The sequence below is a fragment of the Piliocolobus tephrosceles genome, chromosome 19 (assembly GCF_002776525.5).
Source record: "Piliocolobus tephrosceles isolate RC106 chromosome 19, ASM277652v3, whole genome shotgun sequence".
Classification (NCBI taxonomy): domain Eukaryota; kingdom Metazoa; phylum Chordata; class Mammalia; order Primates; family Cercopithecidae; genus Piliocolobus; species Piliocolobus tephrosceles.
This window is the reverse complement of record NC_045452.1, coordinates 2,809,712-2,822,966: the sequence shown is the minus strand read 5'-3', so window position 1 is coordinate 2,822,966 and position 13,255 is coordinate 2,809,712. Positions and strand designations below refer to the sequence as shown.

The 13,255-nt window shown below is 44.8% G+C and overlaps 1 protein-coding gene across 6 annotated transcripts in view; it reads left to right on the top strand.

Moving 5' to 3' along the window:
- The window catches only part of LOC111526725 (protein HIRA), a 102,547-nt gene that overhangs the window by 21,699 nt on the left and 67,593 nt on the right, over positions 1-13,255 (top strand). For 3 of the 6 annotated variants that reach the window (XM_023192584.2, XM_023192583.1, XM_023192588.2), the window contains exons 3-6: positions 1,869-1,979; positions 3,190-3,280; positions 4,584-4,678; positions 12,711-12,806. In XM_023192584.2, the coding sequence (XP_023048352.1) occupies positions 1,869-1,979; positions 3,190-3,280; positions 4,584-4,678; positions 12,711-12,806 (393 nt within the window). Of the gene's footprint in view, positions 1-1,868; positions 2,189-3,189; positions 3,281-4,583; positions 4,679-4,932; positions 5,002-12,710; positions 12,807-13,255 lie in introns of those variants that run through there. The other 3 variants (XM_023192589.1, XM_023192587.1, XM_023192586.1) reach the window with 3 other exon arrangements.

Below are 13,255 nucleotides of genomic sequence, written 5' to 3'. Positions count from 1 at the left end.
TAAAATAAGTTTGTATCCCCAAGCTTGTTGAGCATCGAGGTGGCAGGTGGTGCAGTGGGCAAAGCCCAGCCCCAGAGGCAAGGGCTCTGTCAGTATTTTTCTTATCTGAAAAAAGGGAATGAGAGTAGTTTAAGCTTCTAAAGCAATCATGTAGTTATTAGGCCCATTTTCTCGTCAAAGGAATTCAGCTAGGTTAAGGAAAAAGTACACTGTGAGCAAGTAAGAAAGCCCACACCATTTGAAACTGTTATTGGTAGTATTGCCCTTCTGCTGCAGCCAGCATCTTTTGCAATGTTACATGGTTCTATTTGGAAAGACAGAGCTGTTCTTCATGCTAGGACACCAAGGTGTATATATAGTGACACAATGTAGCATTCCACAGAGCCCAGCCCCCTGTCGTCTTCACCCCAGAACAGGGCCTCCCTCCAACCAGGCCTCCCCAGGCAGCACTTAGAGAGTGACTTTATGAGCTCTAGGTCCTCGGGCCAGGTGCTGCAGGGTGGGTTTCCAGCAGATGGTTCCACCCAGAGTCAAGGAGCTGGAAGGGAGTGTAGGGAAGCTGTGGGCAGGGAAGCCTTTCTCTCCTTCCATGCTGTGGACTGTACCCAAGAGGAGGTACAGCACATGAGAGAGAACACATGGACTTAGCTGGAGGAATTAGAGGGTTTGTACCTGTACCCAGAAGATACACATTTTACCACGTTGGTCCAGCAGAGATGTTTGGAACTATTTTTACATATTGGCCAAGGGGCAGTTTCAAACGTGCTTTATGGTAATTTTGGCATGTTCATTGGATTTGGCCCCATTATGATAGGAAATTAAGTGAGGGGCTAAACTTAGTTAGATATCAGTGATGGAAAGCTTAGAAATCATTACTAAGGCCGGGCACGGTGGCTCACACCTGTAATTTCAGCACTTTGGGAGGCCTAGGCAGGCAGATCATCTGAGGTCAGGAGTTCAAATCAGCTTGGCCAACATGGTGAAACCCCGTCTCTACTAAAAATACAAAAATTAGCTGGGTGTCATGGTGTTCGCCTGTAATCCCAGCTACTCTGGAAGCTGAGGTAGGAGAATCACTTGAACCTGGGAGGCAGAGGTTGCAGTGAGCCGAGATCATGCCACTGCATTCCAGCCTGGGAGACACAGCAAGACTCCATCTCAAAAAAAAAAAGAAAGAAAATAAATCATTACTAAAAGGCATGAGTATATTTTTCAGCCAAGCAATACATCACCTCGTGCACAGGAGCCCTGAATCCCCTCTTTTGGTTGGTCTCTCATCTGTAGGTAACGGCAAAGGGTAGATAACAAGATAATGAGCCCTTTTTCCTGTGTTCAGGGTGCATTTGGGTCTCAAAACAGTCAGCTCTGGAACAGCCTAAATTCCAGGCAGCCCCTGGAAGGCGAGCCCCACTGTGTGGGGTTGTAGTGTGCTTTTCTTTTTCCTTTTAGGGGGTACACAGAACGGAAAAGGTCTTGTGACATTGACTTTCCCTTCTCCTCATTTCACAGATGAGGAGTCAAGGAGTCGGAGTCTAGGTGCTGGGGGGGCATGAAGACCTTCTAGGGAACCCTGGTGGATCCGTGTTAGAGGCTAGACCTGAGCTCAGTTCCCTCCTGATTGCTAAAGTTCTTTTTGTAAAGTCAGGTTGACTTCTGCTGACTGCTAAGTCCTCTCTGTTTGGTCCCCATGATTTCTTATCATCTTTTCTGTAACTTAAATTAGTAATTTAAATTCAGTCTCCTTAGATCTAGTTAATTATTATTTATGGAAGCTAAGTGAGGACTTCTCCTAATTTAATTGGACATTAAATATTAATATCAAATTTCTACTCCTTGCACATTCAGTCATTTCTGCTCCTTCATTCCAGGGCAGGATTCTGGGAAGGTTGTGATCTGGAATATGTCTCCAGTCCTCCAGGAGGATGACGAGAAGGATGAAAATATTCCCAAGATGCTTTGCCAGATGGACAATCACTTAGGTATTACAGAGTGGCCCTTTGCAGGCTTTGCGTGTTGGCAGAGTGCCCAAGGTTAGCACATGTGTTTGTAATTAGAAAGATAAGGCCCCGTGCGGCGGTAACTCCCCTCGGCCTGCTGTCTGAAGGCACAGATGTTGGCTGCACACCTGGGTGAGTTATTCGGCAGAAGACTCGGCCCGCCCACAGAACCATCTTTGGACAGTCTGCAGGTACCTCTGGTGATTTCCTGCTCATGAGTCGTTACTGCCTGATTCCATGGGGCTTTGGGGCCAGCGACCTGGACACAATAGGGTTCTGGGGAAGGGTGCGCAAGAGACAGTTTACCAAAACATCTCAGGTTGGCACTGTGTCACTCCGAGGCTCTCTGCCGGGACCCTTTTGGCCATCAGGCAGTGTCATGGTTTCCTTTCCTGCTGTAGTGCCTTAGTTTCCCACCCCTGAGATGCTTAATGAACAGTCACTGACCTTTGGACATCAGCTCCTTCCTTTGCTCTGTGTGTTCTTGTCCTCTCAACATGCCTCTCAGCATCTTCAGACTTGGAGCATAAGTTACTCACAGGCCATGTGGGGGCTACAACTTTGATAGCCATCTTTCAGGTCTCCCAAAGGCCAAGTTGTGAGTACTCTTGGAGGCTGTGGCCCATCAGAGGCCTGGGGGAATTCCTACTGATCTTAGTTTATAAGCATAGAGTCAGTCAATCTGCAGTGCTGGCGAGTTTGGAAAATCCAAATGTGAAAGGGCTGACTCTGACAGATGAGATGAAGTCAGAGTTTTATACCCTAACAGACTGCTCACCTGAAAATTCTAGAAAAAGCATCTGACCCTTTTTAGCACATACTCTCTTTTTGAGAATAATCTCTACTCAGAAATACATCTCATCAATAGATGGCCCTTTTGAAATAATGAGATTTGGTTATCATTTTTTTATTTTCTTGGAAAGAAGCCTTCTATTGACTATGTCATTCAGCACTAACGATTCTCAGAGAATGTATATTTTTCACTCTCCAGACTGTTCTAGTAATTTGTTTTTATAGCACAAGTAGGTTAGTACTTAAACTGAATTGTTTTTCTGGGGCTGTCACACAGTAGATGCCTTAAATAGATTAGATAGATTAGATTTTATAAACCCTTTACATCTTGCCAAACTCTACATGAAGCAAATGGGCATGACTATTGGATTTTCATCACCCTATTTTTTTTTCTTCCCAGCATGTGTGAACTGTGTGCGGTGGTCAAACAGTGGGATGTATTTAGCTTCTGGGGGAGATGACAAACTGATTATGGTGTGGAAGCGGGCTACGTAAGCATCATTTTCCTTTCTTCACATTTTATTTTTAGAAGCTGCTTTGCTGGTCTTTATCAAAGTCACCTTTCCCCATCTTGTCACTGAGGTTCCCATAGCCCTGACCTCATAAGTAATAGGAAGTGCATGTAGGTCAGGAGCAGGTGGATCTTGACCAGGGATTCAGGAGACCTAGTCAGCTGCCCCCTCACAGGACTGCAGGCTCTCACCTGAAAAGGAAAGGCTGATCTCTTCTAGTGCTGATACGGGTGGAGCTTCATTGCTTTTGTTTTTTTTCAAATGAAATTTCACATGGAAGCCCAATATACAAAATGGTTAAAAGTCAAGGTGTACTGGTTCTTGCCCAGGATCTAGGGCAGGGAATCCAGAGTCCAACCTCTTTGCCATTTCTTTATTCTCTGTTGGTCCCCACCTGGGGCAGCCTCTGCTCTACTCTCAAAAGCAGCTAACCATCACCTGGAAAACTATTGCTCCCAGGTCTCTGGGCCAGTCAGGCTGGGGAACCAGACCCTGCACCATTGCTCACCAAGAGTGGCCCTGTGGCTGTGGCTTCAAGAGCAGAGGCAGAGGCTGTCTCTTTAGCCTACTTGGCTGTCTCAGCACACTCTCTTTCTGTGGATTTGTGATGAGCTCTACAAGAGCAAAAGGTGTTATCAGAGGCTCTGAGCATTGGTGTGTCAGCACTGTCTCCACCAGGCCCCAGGTGACTGATGCTCCTCTGGCTCCTCTGGTGGGGGCTAGTACCTGTAGATCACGTGGTTTCTCTGCCTCAGATGTCAAAGCTATTTGATTCATTGTGAGACACTTAAAAATAAAATACTGTTGATTTTGCTTCTTTAAATAGCCAACATAAATAACATTTAGTATACAATTTAGAAAACTAAAACTACAAAAGAAAAAATATCCCTCATCACGCCACCTAAAGAAAGCTACAGTTAATATTTTGACATTTTGGGATGTCCTTCTGACCCATTTTCCATGCATAGATGCTATCCATGTCATGTGTTTTTTTTTCCTTTACGTAAGTGATATCATGTTGTATGTGATGTCCTGTGGCCTGCTTCTTTCTCTTATTGTGAACATTTTTCCATACAAGATTTGTAATGGCTGTGTAGTATTTCATCAAGTGCATGGGTCATAATTCACCTAATCAGCCCCTTTTATTCAGCAACCCAGTGCTTTCCAGTTCTTGTTTGTTTTTGCTTTGTTCTGTCTGCCCTGATAAGCTGGCTGCAGGGAGTATTTCTGTGCAGTGCCCAGAGCACTTCACGAGTGCCTTTTTGGCCCTTTTCTCACACAGGTACATCGGCCCCAGCACCGTGTTCGGCTCCAGTGGTAAGCTTGCCAATGTGGAGCAGTGGCGGTGTGTCTCCATCCTCCGGAGTCATTCAGGCGGTGAGTGGGACTGCCTGTTGGGGTGGGCGGGCCCCTGACACCTGTCTCAGATCAGCAGCACCACCACGTCCCCTGTGGGACTCTTTGGTCCTTAAAGCAGCCCTATGTCTGGGCTGTCCCTCCCCATCACAATCAGTCACACCCTGCCTGTCCCTTACGATCTGTGCAGTCACCGGCTCCACTACCTGTCTCCAGCTGCATTCAGTCTCCCCACTCTTGCCCTCATGGGGTATATGTTTATATCTTTAATGTAGAACTTCCCACGTTCTGCTGTTTGTCCTGCTGAACAGAATCAGTACCTTCATCAGCGGATCACTAAGTCTGTAAGCACACTTTGTTTATTCCCCAGAAATCAGCTCACAGATGCCCATTGAAAAGATCTCAACTTGAACTTGAGTATGTTTGCAGTGGTTTAAATAAACTTGGTATGCAAAGAAGCACATTTTATGAATTTAGACTGAGGGGGAAAGGTGCCCATGCACTGTATACTCAGGTATCAAGGATACCAGGTTGAGTGCAATTTAGACTTGACTCAGGAGACTGAGTCCATTTGGTCCAGGAACGGACCAAAGGGTTTTCCAGGCAGGGTGGTACAGCATAAGTGAGAAAGTCTTGATGTGAATGGGGACTTGGAGGCATTTCACCATGGGTGGATCTTTATAGACAAAGCAGGGAGCAGCACAAAGTGAGGCTGGTCAGGTATGCCAGGGTCGGATCATGGAAAGCTTGTGCTCCCTGTTACTGAAGGAATCCCTTATCATGGAAGAGATAGGGAGCCATTAAAAGCTTTGAAGCATAACAGAGAGGTAATTGTGACAGCTCAGTGAAGTGGAGGTTCTTCCAGTGGTTCAGATGGACACCGTCAGGGCCTGAGCTAGGCCTGTGATAATTGAGGTAGAGAAGAGGAGATCGATTTGGGAATACTTAGGACTGGGCACAGAGAGGTATGAGATAGATTCCTGACTGGATGCCTAGATAGTCAGAGGTATGACCTCTGCTGAGACCTTAAGGACAACGGGCTTATGGGGATGGATACCAGTTCAGAATGGGCTTACCCCTGGCTTGAGGGGTAGGGGAAGAAATGTCAAGAAACCTTGGAATTGAGCCTGGAGATCTGGGTGAGGACAGGGCAGGAGTGACAGGTGTGTGAGGTGGCATCACCTGTAATCCATTGGCAGTGTATGCTTAGCGGATTCTCTGTAGACAGTTTAAAGGAGAACAAACCCATCTTGGTGGCAGCCATAGATTGAGTCCACGCTTGTGAAAGTTGAAATGGTAGCGTTGTATTATTGTTTGATAATGAAATTGTATAATTTGCCCTTATTTGTGTCACAGTACTAACAGTGAAGTCTAGTTGGACTTTTCTGGAACTTGGTGCACATGTCTATAAGGGTGCCCAAGCATGGGGTAGGCCTCAAGTGAGGACTACAAGGCCCTAGCCGGAGCCTTGCATTCTCTCTCTTACCCCACCCCCGAGTGGGGCTCCTTTACCAGACAGGTAGGGTTGACACTCATTACTGACTGGTCCTGGTAGCAGGTGTGGGCAGAACCATTCAAGAAGAAAAATCAATGACAAGCAGAAGTAAATGAATAAGAAAGAACCGGATCTTTGAAAAGCAAAGTGTGAGAAATACATACTTGGTATATTTAATTGGGGATTGGGAAGAAAAAGCCTAGATAAAATTAGAGGTTAAAGATCTAGAAAAACATTTAACCCAGACAGAAAAAAATCATCAAACAGTACAATATAATGTTTGTACTATTAAGCTAAAAAACAAAATACTAAAAAATCATTTTCTAGAAAATATGAACTTTCATAATTGATACCATAGGATTAGGAAAAACTGAACAGAATAATAACCAATGAAGAAATGGAAGGCTGTCTTCAGAAATGCTTCTTGGTCCTAAATTATTTGTAGATGCATTGTTTTGAGCTTTTAAGAAAAATTATACAGAACAATAGCAATATTTGTAATTGAAAAGGAGATATAAGCCAGGATTATTATATCTGGAAAATACAAGAAAACCTAAGAACAGTAATGTAACAAAAACATAGAATAATATGAATAAAGATAGAAAGATCAGAAGCGATACTCGTAAATATAACATTTGAAAACAATTATTTATTTATTTATTTATTTATTTGAGACAGAATCCTGCTCTATTGCCCAGACTGTAGTGCAGTGGTACGATCTCATCTCACTGCAACCTCCACCTCCGGGGTTCCAGCGATTCTCCTGCCTCAGCTTCCTGAGTAGCTGGGACTACAGGTGCATGCCACCACACCCGGCCAATTTTTTTTGCATTTTTAGTAGAGACAGGGTTTCACCATGTTAGTCAGGATGGTCTTGATCTCCTGACCTCGTGATCTGCCTGTCCCGGCCTCCCACAGTGCTGGGATTATGGCTGTGAGCCACTGTGCCCGGCCAGAAAACAGTAATTTATTATGATTAAATGTGACTTATAATATAAGTGTAGTACAAGAGAATCTATTAATGTAACTTTACGTACTAGGAAGTTAGATAGGAAAAGCTACAATCATCTTAGGTATTTTATTTTATTTTTTTTATTTATTTATTTTTTTTTTTTGAGACGGAGTCTCGTCCTGTCGCCCAGGCTGGAGTACAGTGGCGCAATCTCGGCTCACTGCAAGCTCCGCCTCCCGGGTTTACGCCATTCTCCTGCCTCAGCCTCCCGAGTAACTGGGACTACAGGCACCCACCACATCGCCCGTCTAGTTTTTTTGTATTTTTTTTTTTTAGTAGAGACGGAGTTTCACCGTGTTAGCCAGGATGGTCTTGATCTCCTGACCTCGTGATCCGCCCGTCTCGGCCTCCCAAAGTGCTGGGATTACAGGCTTGAGCCACCACGCCCGGCCCATCTTAGGTATTTTAAAAGGAACATTCGACAATTCAATATCAGTTCCTATTAAAAATGCTTTCTTAAAAATGCCTATAGAAAGATATTTCTTTTCTTTTTTTGTTTTTGAGACTGTCTCACTATGTCACCCAGGCAGAATGCAGTGGTGCAATTATGGCTCACTGCAGCCTCGAACTCCTGGGCTCGGGTGATCCTCTTGCCTCAGCCTCCCAAGTAGCTAGCACTACAGATATGCATCACCATATCTGGCTAATTTTTTTTTTTTTTTTTTTTGTAGAGATGGGGTTTTACTATGTTGCCCAGGCTTGTCTTGAGCTCTTGCGCTCAAGAGATCCTCCCACCTGCACCTTCCAAAGTGCTGGGATTACAGACGCAAGCCATCACACCTGGCCTAAAGCTATTTCCTTAACATGGTAGAGTCCTTAGTCTTTTTCAAACCCGTGGCAAATATTACAGTTCACAGTTAAGCCTGGTTGTGGTTTATATCAAGAAAAGACAGTGATGGGTGTTGTCATTTAATTTCTTGCTCTGGAATTTCTGCAACACAGTTAAACAGAAACTGGAAAATAAGACAAAAAGGAAATGAAGGTGACATTATTTCATATTAAGAAAAACCATAGGATAATAAAGCTCTTGGAACAAATAAAGCACTGAAAAATACTTAGAACTAATGAGTCTTTATATTGGCCTCAGAACAATTTTAAATTATTTATCTTTTGCTACTAATAGCCAATTAGAATAACTCATGATAAAAAGATAATTATACATAGTGGAATCAAAAGTTATAAATATCCAGGAACAAGTAATCTTACCAAGAAATGAATTAGATTTCTACGACTTAAATCACAAACATTTTAAGATATAAACATTGAGAGATAGAAAATGGCTTCATAAATTCAAAGGCTAAATGAAATACATTTTTCCCCAAATTAATATTTACTTGTCCATATACCAAACATTTATTGAGTGTCTGCCATGTTCCAGGCACTGTTCTTCTCTCAAGGAGTTTTGTTCTTGTAAAAGAGACTGACGAGTGAGTAGTATAGGAGATTGGAAGATTAGCCTAGAGGGCAAGAGTCCTTAAGGAGCTGGAAGATGAGTGCTGGGGGCTTAGTGAGGAGATGACACTTGAAGGAACACTGGACGGCGATGAGGGGACAGCCAGTGCGAAGGCCCTGGAGCATAGACATGTGCTTAGTGTGCCCAGTGAACCCCTGGGAGCTGGGCTGTGGAGGAGGGTGCGAGAGGGAGTGTGCCTTTGAGACCATGGTGAAGGCTCTTCTCTGAGCAAGAATAGGAAGACTCAGCAGGGATCTGGGCAGAGGAGTTGAGAACTTTGGCAACAGTGTGGAGCGGCAACAGTGTGGATTCTACCCTGTGGGGTTCAGGGCTGCACTGGGAAGACCAGTAAAGGAGCCGCTCCGAAAAACTAGGGAGAGACACTGGTGGTTTGGACTTGGGTCATAACACGGAGGTGGTGAGAAGTGGTCAGAGGCGGATTTCCTGGTGCATTGAATATGAGATAAGCAGAGGAGTCAGGATGGCTTCCCGGACTATGGTCCAGACAGAGGAAAGGATGCAGTGAATGTAACCTGAAGCAGGAAGTCTGCAGGTGGGACAGAAATGTTTGTTAAGGGAAGTGTTTTGGAGTTTGGTTTTGGACATGGTAGGTTTGCCAATGTAAGGGGACATACTGTGTAGACATTTGGAAATACGAATCTTGGAAATATGAGGTTCTGGGTATGAGCAGAGTCCAAGGATGAGCCTAGGGATTGGAGAGCTGAAACCGGCAAAAGAAGCTAGGAGAGGCCAGTTAAGACAGTGAAAAGAAGCCAAGCATGGTGGTTCATGCCTGTAATCCCAGCACTTTAGGAAGCCGAGGCATGAGGATCACTTGAGGCCAGTAGCTCAGCAGCCTGGGTGTCATAGTGAGACCCTGTCTCAACAACAGTAACAAAAGAGGCAGCGAAGAGAGTGTTTGAAGGAGAGGGGAATGGGCAGCATAAGGCTTATTGCTGAGGGGCAAAGTGAAGACCATGGATGGACTGCTAGGCTTGACAGCATGGAGGCTGCTGGGGGCCTAGGCAAGTGCAATATTCATGTGGTGTCATTGGGCCAGAGGTGTCATTGGAGGATACTCAAAAAACACTAGGGGAGGAGCTGAGCTTTTTCAGGCATGTGGGAAGATGGAGGAGAAGAAAAGGGGGAGTGGTGGTGGGCTATCAGCTGGAGGAACGAGGTAGGTACCAGGTGGGTGGCAGGTGGTGAGAGGATAGCAGCATCAGTAGACGGGAGTTCCTGGTGGTGTGAAAGTGCTGTTGGAGCTGAGGGTGAGCTAGGAGCACGGGGTTGATGGCTGGCCTGTGGGAAGGTTGGAATTGAGACGGATTGCAGTGATTTGTCATGGAAGGCCTCTAGACATGACCATAGGGTGAAAGTAGTAGAAACCAAGGTCATCAGAAGGGAAGGAGGAATTTAAGGAACCAAGAGCCTGGGGTGTTAGAAGAATCATCCTCCTGGAGTCACCAAGAATGATGGTGAGAACAGTGGCCAGAAATGTAAATCCACAAGTGAGGGGAGGGTCTCCTGTGTGTGTAGATGCACAACAAAAAGGAGGTGCTATATAGTCTGAAGACAGAAACTCCAAACTGGGAGTTTAGGAGAAAATTATGTCATGTGTGGATTTACTCAGCAGTGATTGTAAAGGACATCTGGAAGGATAAGAATATTATGGATAAAAACATTCAAAGTTCCAGTGATAGAAACATCATGGGTTTGAGGGTAAACTCACAACACTGAAGGAGGCTACAGTGTACCTAAGAAGTTGGTGTGATGTGAAAGGAGGCATCGCTTATCAAAATGGGTTCTTCCTCATATGGGGCGTAGTAACTATTAAACAGTTAGTGAGGAGAAATTAATTTCGATCCTCACCGAATACAGCACATACCAAAATAAATCCAGATATTAAAGAGAGAAACATTCTAAATAACTACACAAGGAAAAAATAGAATTGAATATTTACCAGACCTCTAGCAGAGAGAATATTTTTCAAGGTTAACAAGGCAATAGAAGAAATCACAAAGGAGAATAACAGATTTTACTCCATAAAACTCCTACAGTATGAAAAGGTAAAGAGGTGAAATTTGCAGTTAATAGCTGCATTATATGTGTCTGTGGAGATTGCTAAGAAAATCCCTTCTCCTTTCTTGGCTCCCACCTGACCACATATTCTCTGTTCTAGGATGTGGGCATTCCCCTGCTGTCCTGGTGTTTGCATGTCTGCCCCTCCAGGACTCTCAGTTCCTAGAGAAAGTTGTTGTTTTCTTCATTTTTGTAGGCACTGTGTTTATGTTGTTAGACCCACTGCCCAAAACACTTCCCAGTAAATAGCCACAATAAGTCAGCAAATCAGTCCAAAAAGACATTAGGTAAGAGACAAATGCTTTCACTAATAATCTAATTCAAAATTTAAAATATAAAAATGTACTTAATAAATAAGTCGGAAGGGGAAAAAGTCATCATCCTCAATGCTAATTAAGGGAGTTTTGAAGCAAACAGTCTGCATGTAGAAATATAAAACCACAGGGATCTTGGAAAAGCAGTCTACAGTTTTATGAGAATCCAGACCTGTGAGGATGCTCAGATATTCTGCCCAGGATTCGCACTCTGGGGTATGCGTCTCAGAGAAATAATCCATAGTGTGGAGAGTGACACGTACACACGGGCCCAAAACACTGAAATCCAGTTAACCTTCAGTGTTAAATTAGGTCAATTAATAGTAGTGAATGCTCTCAACCACATAGAATGCAGGGCAAAAAAGGAAAGAAGCTGTGAAGATCACATAGGCATTTAGAATACAAAATGTGAACCACAGCATGTGAGACAATGTGAAAAAAAACCTGTTAAACTGTCACTAGATTTTTTTTAAACTAGAAAAGATACAGTAGATATTTGGAATATTTTTGCTTAAACCTCTTGTACAAAGAAAGCACTTGATAGCTGTTACCTTGCTGCTATGTTTGTTTCTTCAACTCACCAATCATTCTTCTGTATACCTAGCACTGCACCAGGCGCTGAGGTTAGAGAAATAACTAAGACTGCGCCCTTCACCCCTGATGGCAGGATAGGCAAGGTTGGCACCATCGTCACAGCGGACCCTCATCGATGCCTTGGTGTGTGCCTGGCATGGTGTTGCAGCAGTTTATCACATTTAATCCTTACAGTGACCCTATGAAGATAGGTTTTGGGGTTTTTTGTTTCATTGGTTTTTTTGTTTGTTTTTTTGAGACAGGGTCTTACTCTGTTGCCCAGCCTGGAGTGCAGTGGCGCAATCATGACTCACTGCAGCCTTGACCTCCCTGGGCTCAAGTGATCCTCCCACCTCAACCTCCTGTGTAAATGGGGATACAGGCATGTGCTACCATGCCCAGCCAATTTTTTGTAGAGATGCGGTTTTGCCGTGTTGCCTAGGCTGGTATTGTACTTCTGGGCCCAAGTGATCTGCCCACCTCAGCCTCCCAAAATACTGAGATTACAGGCGTGAGCCACTGCGCCTGGTCTAGATTTTGTTTTTTGATCGGCACTTGACAAATGATAAAATGGAGTCACAAAGAAGTGAATGTGATTAATTCTGTTTGGAGGCTCCGTAGCGAATCAGGGTCTGGGAGATGAGACCCAGTCCATGAACCAGTCAAGGGCCTCAAGATGACTTGTGTTCAGTTGTCAGCAGCCCTGGAGTTCTGACTGTGCCAGGCATTCTGTCATGTGCTTTACCCACCGTGTCTCATGCTCAGAAGGCTTTTGGAGGAAGGCCCTGTTATGATTGGCAAATCTAGTCAGCAGGGCTGAGAAGCATGCTCCAGGCCACAGACCCACGAAGTAGTAGGCTCTCATGCATGGGTGTGGTGCCATACGGTGCCCAAGCTCTGAACCATACCCTCAGTTGCTTCATCTGTAAAAGGAGTGAGGCACTGGGGTCGGTTAGATGCTTTAAATTTATGACCAATTGAAAAATTTTGAGGGGATTTTTTCAGGTTGGTTAAAAAATACCAGAGTTGTTATGAGGTCCCAGGTCCCAGGGGCACTGGCCAAGCTAATAGACAAGGGCATTGCCGGGTAAAAGATCTCACCAGAACCCTCTGTCTTCTTTCAGATGTGATGGATGTAGCATGGTCTCCCCATGACGCCTGGCTAGCCTCGTGCAGCGTGGATAACACTGTCGTCATCTGGAATGCTGTAAAGTTCCCAGGTCTGGGGCCTCCTCTGACTGGTTAACAGCGAGCAGTACTTCTTGTCAGTTTCTGGAGCAAGGGTTGGGCTGTCTCCGTAGTCTTGGTGGCAACAGATGTATGACAGTGGCCTAGGATTTATGTGTCTTGTCAGTTTTTCTTTATCAGTAACATTTGCTTAAGCTTTAAAAAGAGATTAATGCTTAAGAAAAATAGGCCGGGCGCAGTGGCTCAAGCCTGTAATCCCAGCACTTTGGGAGGCCGAGACGGGCGGATCACGAGGTCAGGAGATCGAGACCATCCTGGCTAACACGGTGAAACCCCGTCTCTACTAAAAAATACAAAAAACTAGCCGGGCGAGGTGGCGGGCGCCTGTAGTCCCAGCTACTCGGGAGGCTGAGGCAGGAGAATGGCGTAAACCCGGGAGGCGGAGCTTGCAGGGAGCTGAGATCCGGCCACCGCACTCCAG